Source organism: Oncorhynchus clarkii, chromosome 14, assembly GCF_045791955.1.
Source record: "Oncorhynchus clarkii lewisi isolate Uvic-CL-2024 chromosome 14, UVic_Ocla_1.0, whole genome shotgun sequence".
Lineage (NCBI taxonomy): Eukaryota > Metazoa > Chordata > Actinopteri > Salmoniformes > Salmonidae > Oncorhynchus > Oncorhynchus clarkii.
Genome location: NC_092160.1, coordinates 232,323 through 248,339, shown reverse-complemented (window position 1 = coordinate 248,339; position 16,017 = coordinate 232,323). Strand labels below are relative to the sequence as shown.

The 16,017-nt window shown below is 39.3% G+C and overlaps 1 protein-coding gene across 1 annotated transcript; it reads right to left on the bottom strand.

Moving 5' to 3' along the window:
- Window positions 1–4,309: 4,309 nt before the first annotated feature.
- LOC139365898 (NK1 transcription factor-related protein 1-like) lies at window positions 4,310–7,335 on the bottom strand. Its single transcript, XM_071102955.1, has 2 exons — window positions 6,897–7,335; window positions 4,310–5,025 (listed from the first exon to the last, which is right to left on the bottom strand). The coding sequence occupies exons 1-2, from the start codon at window positions 7,333–7,335 to the stop codon at window positions 4,310–4,312; spliced, it is 1,155 nt and encodes a 384-aa protein (XP_070959056.1).
- Window positions 7,336–16,017: the final 8,682 nt, after the last annotated feature.

Genomic DNA, 16,017 nt, shown 5'->3' with positions numbered 1-16,017 from the left:
ATCTTGATTGCAAGGAGGGGAATCTTCAGGCGCTGTTGTTGAGCTGTGTTTTGGTTCATTGTGTTCCTAGGCACCAATTGGGCAGGTCGTGTGGGAGCAAATGTTATGAAAAAGTCCATGTTGCACCAGGGCAGGCTACTGCCTGCTGGTCATTGGGAGCACATTAAACTAATTGCTTGCACATAAGCTGTCATGTTCTTTAATATTGAAACCTCATTAAACATTCCATCATAATAGTTTCCTTCATTCAGTTCACTGTGTCAGCAGCTGAAATATTATTCGATGAGCATACTCCCCAACATGAGTATTTTTTTTCCTATTAGGGCCTATGTCAAATTGAATTTGCTTGCATTGTTGTTTACATGATTTCTAAAAATATATCCCCAAAAATAAACAAGCCAGCTCCCTAGATGCCAGTGAAAGAGTAGCCAAGGGTTTCAATTTGCTTCTGGAATTGCATATATTTTTATGACAGGGCAGTGGCTGCTTGAGAGTCAAATGTTTTGTTAAAATGATCCTATTTAGCCTAATTATCATAATATCCCAAAAATGTATACATTTAGTTAAACTATTTTCAATGTTTTGTTACTCAAATCAAGCATATGCCTAGTTCACCATGTAGGCCTATTTCTATCAGTTAATTGTCAAGTTATTATTAAATTATATCTTGCAATTGGCATACTATTCAACATAATTACACTATTGCTTTTATGAGACCATTCAAACGAAAGTAAGACCTAGATTCAATCAGATAAAACGTTAAGGAACGAATTGCAAAAATCTTGCAATTGGCATACTATTCAACATAATTACACTATTGCTTTTATGAGACCATTCAAACGAAAGTAAGACCTAGATTCAATCAGATAAAACGTTAAGGAACGAATTGCAAAAATCGCTGAAGCTGGAGATTTATATTTCCCTCACTAACTTTAAACATCAGCAATCTGGGCAGCTAACCGATAGCCCATCTCACTCATAGCCCATCTGTAAATAGCCCACCCAATCTACCTACCTCATCCCCATATTGTTTTTATTTACTTTCCTGCTCTTTTGCACACTACTTGCACATCATCATCTGCTCATCTATCCCTCCAGTGTTAATTTGATAAACTGTAATTACTTCGCTTCTATTGCCTATTTATTGCCTTACCTCCTCAGACCACATTGTATATAGACTTTCTTTTTTTCTATTGTGTTATTGACTGTATGCTTGTTTGTTCCATGTGTAACTCTGTGTTGTTGTTTGTGTCGCACTGCTTTGCTTTATCTTGGCCAGGTCGCAGTTGTAAATGTGAACTTGTTCTCAACTAGCCTACCTGGTTAAATAAAGGTGAAATAAATAAAACTGTAAAGAGCCGACACTTACATATAGCTGATGTTTTGGCGGTGTTGGAGGAGGTACTTTGTTGGATCTGTCAAATTGGTGAGCTGCTGATCTTGTGACCATTGTCAGGAAACAATTAGAAATAACGAGGTTGAAATTAAAAATCCTTCAACAAAACAATGAGGATTTCACCCGCCTAATCAAGGTGTGCTTCTCAAATTCCGCTCTTGGGATTTATCATAATGGAACTCTGTGCGGCCAATGGCAATGTCCGCTTTATGTATAGGCCTAATTCCGGGAGCCACTTTTGGAGAGAAAGGTCGCTAAGTACATTGTTGGAGCATATGTCAATACTGATATGATTGAAAGTTAGAAAAGAAAGAAAGAAAGAAAGAAAGAAAGAAAGAAAGAAAGAAAGAAAGAAAGAAAGAAAGAAAGAAAGAAAGAAAGAAAGAAAGAGAACGCTGCTATTGGATCAGACATGTCCTTAACATTGTAATTATTTCACAATACTGAAGACGGATCTGCTCCTGTAGAGATATTACCACCTATGGCTGCAAATATTGAGACCATGTGATTCCATGTTTAGTGGCATATAGCCTGTTAGAAAAATGGATAGAACCAAAAAGGGTTCTCTGCTTGTTTCATACAAGCTACCCCTAAGGTTCTATATAGAACCGAAATTGGTAGGGTTCTAATGGAACCAATTTTGGTTCAGTGAAGAAGAACCCCTGGGGTTCTGATCAAAGAACCCCACAAAAGGGTTCTATATTGAACCGTTAGGGGTGCCATATATGAGTCAAGCAAAATAACCCTTTTTGGTTCTATCCAGAACCTTTTTTTTCTTCTAAGAGTACAGGAGGGCAAAAAGCACATAACGACGCATTTAACTGTTCTATGAGTGGTCTGATGCAGGCATTAGATTACGTGTTTTTTTTTTATTGCAACGTTAATAACGATGGTTGTGGGAAACCGCTCCGAGATTTAACGATGCTCCTACAAGGTCCTAACGATGAATGTATCTTTAAGATGCTTTTGGGAAACTGGCCCCTGATTGAATCGGCCCTAAGGTGTCTTTAAGAACAAATGTCGCGCAGTGCGCTCTCCAATGCAGAGGGGAATTTAATGATTCCACTGCAAAACGTGTTGAAAATAAATTTATATTTACATAATGAACCCCTTAAAACTCACATTTTATCCAACAAGATACTCCAAGATCCTAAGACTTGATAAAAACAGCTGGCAGATAACAAAAAACATAGGCTATTTTCTGCAACGCCTTGGTCGGGTCTGTGCGTCTTCAAGAAATGTCCCATGTTCTAAATAATCCCGAAATCTGGAAAGTTGTTTAGACTATCTACAAAGTAGAGGTTATATTCCAGGCTACGTCGTATAGTGCATTTGTGTTTAGTCATACCTACATGTGAAATTCTAGAATGGTTCCAGGAGCACGTTCCCTAATGTCTGGCATATGCCATTTCATCACGGTATAAATACAGACTATGATCCGAAGCGAAATAGTCATCAGGTGCAAAAGGAATATAAATAAATGCTGTATCCATGTCACTTTTGTCCTTATAAACTCGACGAAACTATAGTTTTAAATATTGTATATACCTACCCTACAACTTGCATCGATAGTGCAAAACGTGCACTATTGACTGGATTTTCAGCACTTCTAAAGTGGCCCTATTCTTATCCCAGACTTTTAATTATGATCTCATTCAAATAGTATATAACCTAAAAGGGTGTTTTATGCACAAGCGCATTTCGTAGCCTGTATCTATCCTTAATTTGGCATGACGTTCGCCCACAATGAAACTCGTTTCTCTCAAGAGTTATGAAGTCAAAATCCCTCTTTTACACGGGGATGCCGTTTAAGTTACCAGTGAGTGTTTTTCCTCATCAAATTTATTCAGATTTCGTATAAATAAAACCTATATCAATAAATCCATTATCCATTAAGTAATTACATTTAATTAATAAAAGTTAGGCTTTTATTCGCCATGACGGATCCAGTAATAGGCCTATGGTTGGGCTACTGTATTTTTCGATATCTACTAATCCTTTTCCGCACAAAAAAAAACATTCAATATAGGCTGTAGCTTTTTTTGCTAGAAAACAAATGCAACATAATATCGTCGGTTGGCCAACATAAATAACTGGTCAAATAAATAAGAGTTAAACATTTCTTAAAAAGGGGGTAAAAACTCTGTGTTCAGTTCCAAAATGTCCTTTAATTTTGAGGAAAAGGGAAAAAAATGATCGACTGATAAGAAACAGTATGTAATGTATTGAATCTATTAAAGTAGCTTATTCGTTTGTAAATGGTAGCCTATAGTTTATTATTATTTTACTTTGTCTTATCAAAGACGAATCCAGATGAAGTGAGTATTCATTACAGCCAAATATTCTCAGGTAACTATATAAAATAAATTAGTAGCGACAACTTATATGAAAACAATCATATTTAACTTTCACAGTTTAGTTACACAGTAATTACAATATTTCAAGCCATTCCAGATGTAAATGAACGATATTGATAGGCCTACATGTATTTTTTAAACGCTCTAATATTTATGAACTGCATTCGAAATTTGAAGCTAGACATATATTTGTCAACATTTGTAGGCCTATATACATTTTGACCACGAGTATTCACATTCTATCAAAATGAAAAACAAATAGAACATTAGCATAATAAAAAATATTATTCCCTTGGTAAAGGTAAGTTTTCTTCGAGCATTAAATGTCCTTGACGAAACAGCAACATGAAATGTTCATCAGAGTTCTTCCCATCTTGCGTCAAGTGCATTTTAGTCTTTAGGTAAGGGCATGTCTTTAGTTCTCTTAAACCGTATGTGTAATATGGTTATTAAGTTCATATTTCATTGGAGTCAATTTGTTTGATAATATCGGTTAATTTAAGACGCCTCTGAAAACATAATGTTTGGGCGTAAAACCACACGTATGTCCATGTCTTTATAGGTGTGAAGTGTAAAACGCAGGCGCTCCGTAGGTCTGAGATCCCAACATGAAAGGTGACAGTACCGCATGACTTGGCAGAAAGGGTAATTGGGTGGTGCAGACTAACCCGCCTGGCCCGTGACCATAGCTCGTGTGCATTGACAGATGGCCGCTCATGGGAGGAGACGGGCTGAGCGGACTCAGGCCCCCTAGTCCATTGCTCTGGCCATTCGGGCCCCCGCCCGTCGGGGCGCTGGTGTCTGCGCCAGGGTTCTGTTTCTTCCACTTGGTCCGTCGGTTCTGGAACCAGATTTTGACTTGAGTTTCAGTCAAACTAAGTGACAGTGCCAAATTTAGCCTCTCACACACGGAGAGATATCGGGTGCACTTGAATTTGTTCTCCAGTGCAACAAGTTGTTCGTAAGTGAATGCTGTCCGGGCCCTTCGTGGCTTACCCGACTTTGAATCGGAGCCAGAGCGCTTTCGCTTCGGCTTTCCTTGATGACTTTGTCCATTCGACCCTGACTGTTGCGTTTGCTGTCCGTCAGGACTTCTTGGGCTCTTGCTCTCCTTGTCGTCGTCTTCACGGTGGCCCAGTTCCCCCTGGGTATTTTCAGTCAGGCCACTGCTGCTCTCCTCACTAAACAAGTCATCCTGCATCTCGCTGTCAGAGTGGGAGTCTCTGTTGAAATCATTCTCGCATTCGTCCGATCTGTACACCAGCCCCTCATCTGTAAAGAAAACAAGACATGCAATTGAGTCTTTTCAAATTAAGAATCACAGAGGCCAAGTCATTTAGACAGATAATATTCAATAACTTATCAAGTAGCATATTCTAATTAATATATTGCTGAAGGAAATAGTGATGAAGAATCATGCCAGCTAATGCGTAATGGATAACTTTTTCCTCTATCCTCTATCTATCCTCTCACCTTCATACAATTGTATTTATGAAGATAAACTGTTTTTTTTTATCTCCACAATGTGCATTTATGTAGTCTATTGCTGTTGCGTAAGGATTTATTACAGTAGCCTATATGCACAAATAATGCTCTGCGTAAAAATGTAAAAGTCACAAACGTAATTCATGTTACCAATTTTATGGTAGACTACCAATGAAATATTGAAAACCTGCTTGTAATATGGTCTACTTTGACACCTTTAAGAAAAAGACTTGAGGCCTAATTATTTAGGAAAATCTTTACTCTAATTGAGTATAGGCATACTAAATATTCTAACAATATTATTTGTTTTTTTAAATCCATTTATGCTACATTATATTAGGCCTAAATTGTTCAATAAGGATAGGCGTATTGTTTCTCAAACTTTTTAGATTCATTTGGTTTGTTTTAATATATGACCATTATAACACATAACCAGGTGAAAGTTAAATAAACAAATTGTCTTTCAATTATTTTCAGGACAAGGCCTTACCACACATCACTTCTACGCACACGCACCATCGTATAACAAAATCAATTATTATAATTTCTTATATCAACCAAATATATACTTTTGCATGATTTAAACAATACTTATACATCCAGGGGAATCTTTTTTCCAATAAGGCCTGCACATCTTCAGCAGTGTTTGTTGACACAATTTTGGCAATTTGCTAAACCCTCTTCATGTGATCCTATAATCTTAAGAATAATGTTTTTTGGTTTGTTAGTCTGTCTATTTCAGGCAGTCCATAACAAATGACCCGGTCGATATGGCTGGGTGTCCTCTTCTCTGACTGATATTTTAAATGCAAACCCTATAAAGTGGTTACGGAGATCAATGTTTGTTCCTTCTATTTTCGTTTAAAAAAATGACAGTGGGGGCAATATCAATCTCATGCCTTTTTTTCTGGGATCAATATCTTCCCTAATAATAATAATAATTGGTTTTAATCGTGTAATTATCCGAATTTTGACATTATAATTAAGCTGTTGAAGGAGAGTCAGGCAAGCTGCCTGAACGAGATAGGCTACTCAATTCGATAATAGGATATCGAACTAGCCACGTTCCGAATGTCACTCTGGGGCGATTTTCGCCATTATCCTGCAAAGCACTTTAAATTAAATGTAATCGAAGGGTTAAAAAAAAAGAGATTACATGTCTTTTTTTCTCTGGGGTAGCCTAAGGGAATGTGTGCATGGCTAGAATATTCCACATCATATAACCTAATTTAACCTCAGATATGATCAAATTTATTTCTGAGTCAAAATCTATTTTGAGCAGAAATATAATTACATAATATAGAATGCAAAGTTAGATGTGGAAAATACAATTTCACGAACTCTAAAAAAAACTTGCAGGACCCTCTAAACCTCAAAGACATAGGCTAACCTAATAAGACAAACACTCATCCAGTTCTCTGTCTTGTCATGATCAAAACAAATAGGCTAAAACGTGGTTTTACTAATAGGTGACATTATGTAACCGAAGTAATTGAGCGTCTTCCTGAAGCATAACATCTAAGATAACAAAATGTATATTCTATGTCTAATCTAAATTTGATTTTTCAGAAACTTGTAGGCTATTCAAGTGGGCCTACATCATAAACAACAACACTTTTGGAAAACCAAATGTCACCAAGAAAGACACAAACACTTACTTAGTGCTGTATATTTTTTACATTCATAGTCTTCTGCATAAGATTTCTGATCTACAGCATGATTCGAGTCGTCACCTCCACGGTTCTCTGTCCCGAAGGCGATTTCACTGCCGGTCCGGTTAGGATTTTGCTTTTTGCTCGTAAACTTATTTGGGTCCAAAATGTCCAAAACAGAAAACGCGGTGGTCCGGTGAACCGTTGGAATTGCTATCGGAGCTGGTTCTTGACGTGGAGAGTTGTTTCGACTGTCCCCTTGCAGTATGTCTATACCGCCTGGACAGGAAAACACCGACAGTTCGTTGGTAGAGAGCCGCTTCTCGCAGTGATTGTCCATGCTTTCTGGACCGGCCACGACGATCACCGCTGTTTGGGCAGCCACACAAGACGCCGTCGGAGAAGCGATTGAGAGATCTCCCCCCTGAACCTTCTCTCTATTCATGACTTCTCTTCAGGCGGAAGAGCACGTTCTCTTCTTCTGAACTATCAGAGATTTAGCACCAAGACAGTAAATTTAAGATTATCTTTCAACCGATGACATAATATCGCATACAATTTGAGAAAAGTAGTCTAATGTCTGGTGCGGTATTCCTGCACAGCTTGCGTTGCCACCCCTCTACGGCTGTACTGCTCTGGTCAATGTTACACACGGCTGGTAGGAGGTGATGGTTCACTGTTGGATGTTGGTCTCCCTTGCTCAACTCCTTTTTTGGGTTTGAACCATCCCCTCAGGACCCGCCAACGTTTATGTCATGCATGCATGCACACCTCGCTCTCTCGCACCCCCCCCCCCCCACCCCCCACCCCCCCACCCCTTCGTTCGTCGCCAAAACTTAGACACAAGCTACGCCTTATTTATGCATTCATATTCAACTGTGGGTTGTAATTGGCTACGAATTAATCCCATGCCTCTAATAGCCTATTATCTCCATATGAGCGCGTGAGAGGAAACAGAGGCGCACGGAGAGTGAGGGATGATGCGGTTCGTGATATACTCTGCAGTCAGCTCAGTTTCAACTCCACTGAACTGGAAAGGATCTAAATAGGCTTATTTTTCCTTCCTCCCTCGCCTATATCGACCACTTTGTGGTTGTGATACTTATTGTTTTATAAAGTATTTACAATATCATAAGGCCATGATCTAACTTTTTATCAGCATTCAGTGATCCATTGCAAATGAAGGTTTTCAGTATAAAATCTGTAAGGGAAGGCTATTATTATTATCACTAGGCTTATTGTTATTTTTTTATAAGCTACCCATTCAAACATTAGCCTAAACTCATTGCATTCGCTTGATAAAGTTCAGATGAGAGAGATTCGTTATCTTTAAGGCAAATTACCGGGCACTTTCCAAAATTCAATTATGCATTGAATAAACTCAGTAATAGCCCTTTCAGTGAAATATTGATTTCTAATCTGAGATGTAAATATTATGCCAGAAAAATAATAGACAAAATAATTTGATTTTGATTTAAAGACGTGTTTATTCTAATCTCGAGTTTAAAATTCTACTTACTCTCATTTTATGCACTCCTTAAAACAGTAGAATATGGCACATCATAAAGAGAGAAAAAAAGAAAAGGAGGTGTGCCAAGCCTCACAAAATTGGATTTCACTCGTCTGGGGGCTGATGACACATACAAGGTCAGCTTTTTGCAATTACCGCGGGCAATGATAATTTGGGAAGTAGAAATTAAAAGTTGGGGAAAACAATGGGTAAAACAATCATCTGTAATTTTGATAGGAATGAACATGATTATTATATCAAGAGGGCAAGCCCAGGTCAGGGGAACCAGCCCTGCTCTCCACTCCTCTATAGAGGCTGACTGACTGCTGATACAGACTCCACAGCAGGGTCCACAACGGCCAAACTGTAATTAAACAACTATTCGATTTTCATCGGATCTATGCTGTGTCCTAACAGTGGTTTGACGCGTCGTTCTTTCTTTATGTTTTCGAAGTTTGTGACTAAATACGCTCACAATTGCCTTATAATTTAGGACCAAACACATCATTGGCTAGGACTCTATTTGCTGGATAAATAAAGGAACAACTGATAGAGATTTTTATGTTACTTTTTCTCCCCAAGGTGGGATGATAGCCTACAAATAATCTCTTTACATTTGTTAATAATGATGATGATTACATAGGCTAGGAATAAACAACAATAGCCTAATTATAAGCATCATCATCGTAACATCATATTACGATGACATATTACACATTACATCATATTGAAATATTTTAAAGCTCTTCTTCCCTGTTTGAGCTAAGATACTGCCTCCACAATGCTGCCACCTTCTTTTAATAACCCAGATCACCTTCGCCAATGGCACACAAGACACCACTGATATCGAAAAACATACAACATTCGTAATAACTTTGAATATGTTGTCACTGATTTTATCCAAAAACAAAACACCTATTTTCATATTCCCATGTAGGCCTACTATGACACGCATTCAAATGTCCCTTGTGGTCCAACCTCTTGATCTGAATATACACAATTCATTATACTGCAGCATCCGCGGGTCCTGCTGTCCCGTCGAACAGATTGGGGGGACGTGGTGCCATAATTACTATTTCCACGTTGCCTCAGAGTCCACTCTCCACATTTAGACGTATAACGCTCGATAATTTGCATGTAAATAGTGTCTTTCAAGACCCTCTTTTTCCACTGAACTTTGAAAGGGCCCCGTGAATTACCGACAGTGACCTGCCAATTATCCGTACATTAATCACTCAAGTTAAATCTCATGACAACAGCCTCTCTCTTCTTCAACGGCAAAATGAGTCATCTGTCAACATGAAAAACCAGTCTGGCCCTTCCACAGACACCCCAACCCCACCAATGTTACAATAACAGCTGAATAAATAGGGTCACATGCACCAGGCTCTTCCATCTTCGAAAGTCCATGGCAAAATGTTCAGGTGCAGGGTAGGATCTGGGTTTAGTAAGGAACATCAATTTACATCTGATTACACCAAACTGAATGAGTTGAGAAGATTTAACCACATAAATCTGTATTCCATATCAGATACATGTATGCTGACTCCCCCACTAGTAAGCAGCATTCATAAGGTTAAAGACTCCACATAATGATAGAATACACAGACTTGTATGAACAGTTTTTCAAATTATATACCCTTGGTAAGATGGTTAAACCATGTGTTTTACAATCTGAATAAATGCAAATACCCAAATCAGACACTGAAAAAATTATGTTCAACACCCAGTCAGCATCCAATACCGAACATGAGAAGACCAATCCTGAGAGAGCCCAGGCTCCCAGTGAGAGATATGGTATGGCAGAGAGCGGGATAGGCATGGCTCCCTGTGAGAGATTGCATGGCAGAGAGAAGGAGACTGGCATGGCTCCCTGAGAGAGATGGGATGATAGAGAGAGAGCACTGCGACTCCAAGTTGTGTCAGGTACACTAGAAGATTTAAATCACCATGGAGGGAGAGAGAATCTAACTCAGTAATGATCTTAATTAAGGTTAATGAGCTCTGCTCTGCCTCTAGATTATTCAATTAATCTGATCATATGAATGAATTATAATTAGGATAATTAGAAACTTAGAAATGTATTGCAGATGATACCGTTTCTTGCTACACAGGACCCAGAAGAATTATAGTGGGTATGTTAATATCATCAAATATTGCATCAGACTTCAGACAATACTGTAGCCTTCCCTCACTTACTCTGTTAATGGTAATAATAGTAACAACAACAACAACAATAATAACAGTTTTTCACTATAATATCAAAGACTGTGGGCCACATTCAGTCAAATCTGGTAACCCGAGTGTCTCTGGCAGACTAATGCAGAACCATATTTCGTCTGCTGTTGGCATCACAGCGTCCTGTGGGGATTTTCGTCTAGCTACGAAAGAAGTTCTAATGCTGGCTTGTGATAAAGCTGTAAATGAGTGACTTTCTTACGTGAGCTGACCCTGATGTCAGCATACCAGCAGCTGTTTATTGAAATAAATTCCAGCAAGTCAGGTACTTGTACCTAGCTAATGAGCCATTGCATCTAGGGGACAGTTAACCTTGTTAATTGGCCATATTTTAAGAGGTGAACTGGGAATCAACCATAGATTTTTGATACATTTTATTACATTGTTACAGTGGGCATACTGGAACCAGAAATCTGCCCTGGCATTTCTAACACACCGGCTCATTTCTTTCCTTGAGGCCCCCATTATTAGCCAGATATGGATCCTTTTGCGCTACAAACCCAAGTTAGACAGGGCCTCTATGCAAAAAATGGACCAGCCTATCTGGCATTTGGTATTCAAACTAGTTCAAATACAGCTGCCCTGTTGGATTCTGTTTAAACAATCAGAAAAAATAAATGTTAGAAAAGTACTAGTGCACCACCTCACAACAGTCATAATATGTCACCAGGGTTGGTGAGTCTAGCAACTAACCTAGAAAATGTGGATATACAGTGACCATTTGATTTGTGCAAGAACATTATGCTACAGTGGAAAAGTTCCGTGCATACACTTAATTCAGATGTAACATGAATCCAAACAGTGTCTTATCCCAGACACCTGGCTTCAGGGTTTGATTGAATAGAACTCTGGGTCTCGTATTGTGCAAATACACTACATAAAAGCAACTCAAAACACTATGTCTGATTTCTGGTACATTTTCTGTAGAGACATATAGTTCCAGGGAGGGGTGTTTGAGGGGGTTGTGAACAGCACGGCAGCAGTTTAACGATTTTGAATGAGCTCTGAGTGGTAAAAACCAGACAATTCCCCATCACGATGGCACATGACAGTTAAAATGACCAGAAATCAATATTCTGACCAGGTGTCTCACACTGATAAGACCGACCAAGACAATGTTGACTATTAAACTTGACAGCTTGAGATATTACACTATTAGTTATGCTATTTTTAATAATCTATAATATTTGGGCTATAATTAATTAATTATACGGGTCAGATAATATCTGAGGCTGGGATGAGGTCGGAGGGGTCTACTATGGTGGGTAATGAGAAAGGAGAAATCTAATCTAAGGATGAGGAGCCGTGAAGGAACAAATATACAACCACCTCCCTTCCTCGGATACAGAGGAGAGAGGGAGAGGAGGAAAGGGGAGAAAGGAGGGAGAGAAAGAGGTACATGGGCAGAAAGAGTGAGCGAACAATATAGAGGGTAATTACCAGTAGGACCAGTAAGATGAAGGAAAACATGCATATGTAATAACATTTTAAACATTTTTCATGAATAGATCCAAAGCCTCTTTTAGATTTCAGGGGGAACAAAGAGAGATTAAAAAAAAGAGCAGCAAAATTCACAACTTTGTATTATTTTGATGTACTACTAAGCCAATCATGGATAACATACACTAGATAATGCTATATGCTATAAAAGCACTGCTTTTCTCACAAGCAGTGCAAAGTTAAATGTTGAACACATATTCTTAAAGCTGTGCTCCACAGCTAGACAGACACTACTAGCATATGATGCAACACCCCTGTAACTGGGAGAGCTCTCCACATATTGGCTGTGATGGATTGCAGTGTGCAGGTCAGTATTGTGATGTTCTGGGTGAAGGAGAGGATGACTCCACGGTTCCCTGCAGGCTGATTGGGGGTCACCACGGCCGTCTTAATGGCTGCCGCGAGGTGAGACACCTTGCCAAAAGCCAGATCATGTCTGATTTGCAGGGGTTACACATCAGCTGTCAAACTGTTTGCTCTATTTCAGCAAAAGTTTAGTCCTGCTTAAAGACTGAAGCCACTATAAACAATTAAAAGTGACACTGCTCTTCATCCTACCCCCTCCTTTTTCGAACATTCTGTTAAAAATCGCGCAACTTTTCAGCGTCCTGCTACTCATGCCAGGAATATAGTATATGCAAATGATTAGTATGTGTGGATAGAAAACACTCTGAAGTTTCTAAAACTGGTTAAATCACGGCTGTGACTATAACAGATCGTGTGTTTCATCGAAAAGCGCAAGAAAAACTGCTCACTGAAAGCTAAAAATAATATCCATGCGTCACTTTCATGGGTTGTTAAAAGGGCACAAAATTAATTATGGACCTGCATGCAATTCCTACAGATTCCACACGATGTCGCCATTTTCCGGGGAGTTTTTTGTTGGTAAATCCAACTAACTGGATTCCATTTCTTCCGGTCTCCGCCAGGATGTTTTGAAGTGCACATTTTCAGCCATTGATTTGAAGACGAGGAGCTATTGAATACACATCGCCCTGTAATCATTTTGATAGATTATAAACGTTTACTAATACCTAAAGTTGGATTACAAAAGTATTTCGAAGTGTTTTGTGAAAGTTTATCGTTGACTTTTTTAATTTAAAAAAATGACGCTGCGTTTTAAAACAATGTTTTTTTATGAATTACACAGCTTCCATAGATAGCTATTTTGGGTATATATGGACCGATTTAATCGAAAAAAAGACCCAATAGTGATGTTTATGGGGCATATAGGAGTGCCAAGAAAGAAGCTCGTCAAAGGTAATGAATGTTTTATATTTTATTTCTGCGTTTTGTGTAGCGCCGGCTACGCTAAATCTTTGTTTACGTCGCATTCAGGCATTTTGGGGTGTTGCATGCTATCAGATAATAGCTTCTCATGCTTTCGCCGAAAAGCATTTTAAAAATCTGACTTGTTGGCTAGATTCACAACGAGTGTAGCTTTAATTCAATACCCTGCATGTGTATTTTGATGAACGTTTGAGTTTTAACGAGTACATTTAGCATTTAGCGTAGCGCATTTGCATTTCCAGGTGCCTACTTGAGACATCTGCGTCTCAAGTAGGAGCAAGAATTTAAGGCTACTGCTTAACTTTTCAGATTTACAACAATAGCACCGACTGCTGAATAGCTACTCCCTGAAATAACTTTCAATAATTTTCTTGGGTCAAATGGAAAATCAAGAGCCACGAAAATGCACATTTTAGAAATACAGAGCAAGTTTTGTTAAGGTCTAATACAGCCATTTGTATCTCAATATCAAACAATTTCTGGGTAACAATTAAGTACCTTACTGTGTTTTAAAATAAAATGGTAAAAAATAAACTAAAATAACTTCTTAGCAAAAAACTATTTCTCAAGCAAAAGGTTTGGAGAGGGAAAACTGAAAACTAGCTGTTATTGGCAGAGGTTTAGAACTTTCTTTCTTATTGGTCTATTAACTAATTTATCGCCTGGTGATTTTACCAGGCAGGCCAGAACTCCATTCCACCAAAATAGGCTGAAATTTCACGTGGTCTTTTCCAACACTAAAATGAATTATCAAAGCAAATCAAATTAGTCACATGCGCCGAATACAACAGGTGAAACAGTGAAATGCTTACTTACAATCCCCTAACCAACAATGCAGTTTAAAAAATATGAATAAGAATAATAAATAAAAGTAACAAGTAGTTAAAGTGCAGCAGTAAAATAACAATAGCGAGACTATATCCAGGGGGTACCTGTCCAGAGTCAATGTGCGGAGGCACCAGTTAGTCGAGGAAATTGAGGTAATATTTACATGTAGGTAGAGTTATTAAAGTGACTATGCATAGATAGTAGCAGCGGCGTAAAAGTGTGTGTGTGTGTGTGTGGGGGGTAGCCATTTGATTAGATGTTCAGAAGTCTTAGTGCTGTTAGGAGTGTGTATTGGAGGCGAAGTCAGGTGCAGGAAAGCAGAGTGTAGTGAACAGGCGCACTTTTTATTCCAGTCCAAAATGACAGCACAAAGTAACATAAAATGTGCCCAAACACGGAACATAGACAAAAGGTGATGTGTGTAACAATATCCACAATTCCAAAATACCCATAACACAAAAAATCTTACACAAAGACATGATGGGGGACAGAGGAATGAATGCATATGGATTGATTGGGGAATGAAAATCAGGTGTGCAGGGAACAAGACAAAACAAATGGACACATGAAAATGGAGCAGAGATGGCTAGAAAGCAGGTGACATCGACCGCCGAACGCCGCCCGAACAAGGAGAGGGGTAGAAGCTGTTTAGAAGCTCTTGGACCTAGACTTGGCGCACCTGCAATGCTTGCCGTGCGGTAGCAAAGAGATCTGTGGATCTGTTAGAGTGGTATGCAAATTGGAGTGGGTCTAGGGTTTCTAGTATAATGGTGTTGATGTGAGCTATGACCAGCCTTTCAATGCACTTCATGGCTACAGACGTGAGTGCTACAGGTCGGTAGTCAATTTGGCAAGTTGCCTTAGTGTTCTTGGGCACAGGGACTATGGTGGTATGCTTAAAACATGTTGGTATTAAAGACTCGGACAGTTGAAAATGTTAGTGAAAACACTTGATAGTTGGTCTGCGCATGCTCGTAGTACATGTCCTGGTAATCCGTTTGGCCCTGCAGCCTTGTGAATGTTGACCAGTTTAAAGGTTTTACTCACATCGGTTGCAGAGAGCGTGATCACACAGTCGTCTGGAACAGCTGGTGCTCTCATGCATGTTTCTGTGTTAATTGCCCCAAAGCGAGCATAGAAGTAGTTTATCTCGTCTGGTAGGCTCGTGTCACTGGGCATCTCTCGGCTGTGCTTCCTTTTGTAGTCTGTAATGGTTTGCAAGCCCTGCCACATCCGACGAGTGTCGGAGCCGGTGTGGTATGATTAAATTTTAGTCCTGTATTGACACTTTGCCTGTTTGATGGTTCATCGGAGGGCATAGCGGGATTTCTTATAAGCTTCCGGGTTAGAGTCCCGCTCCTTGAAAGCGGCAGCTCTAGCCTTTAGCTCAGTGCGGATGTTGCCTGTAATCCATGGCTTCTGTTTGGGGTATGTACGTACTGTCACTGTGGGGATGATGTCATCGATGCACTTATTGATGAAGCCAATGACTGATATGGTGTACTCCTCAATGCCATTGGAATATTCCAGGAACATATTCCAGTCTGTGCTAGCAAAACAGTCCTGTAGCTTAGCATCTGCTTCATCTGACCACATTTTTATTGACCGAGTCACTGCTGCTTCCTGCTTAGATTTAGCTTGAAAGCAGGAATCAGGGGGATAGAATTGTTGTCAGATTTGCCAAATGGAGGGCGAGGGAGAGCTGTGTACATGTTTCTGTGTGTAAAGGTGGTCTAGAGTTTTTCCCTTTGGTTGCACGTT

What these genes read in the sequence shown, in the direction of transcription:
- LOC139365898 (XM_071102955.1), bottom strand. Translation starts at nt 7,335, where the DNA reads ATGAATAGAGAGAAGGTTCAGGGGGGAGATCTCTCAATCGCTTCTCCG. An exon ending in TAAAAAATATACAGCACTAA is followed by an intron (nt 5,026 to 6,896) that starts GTAAGTGTTTGT and finishes TTTTCTTTACAG; the next exon opens with ATGAGGGGCTGGTGTACAGA.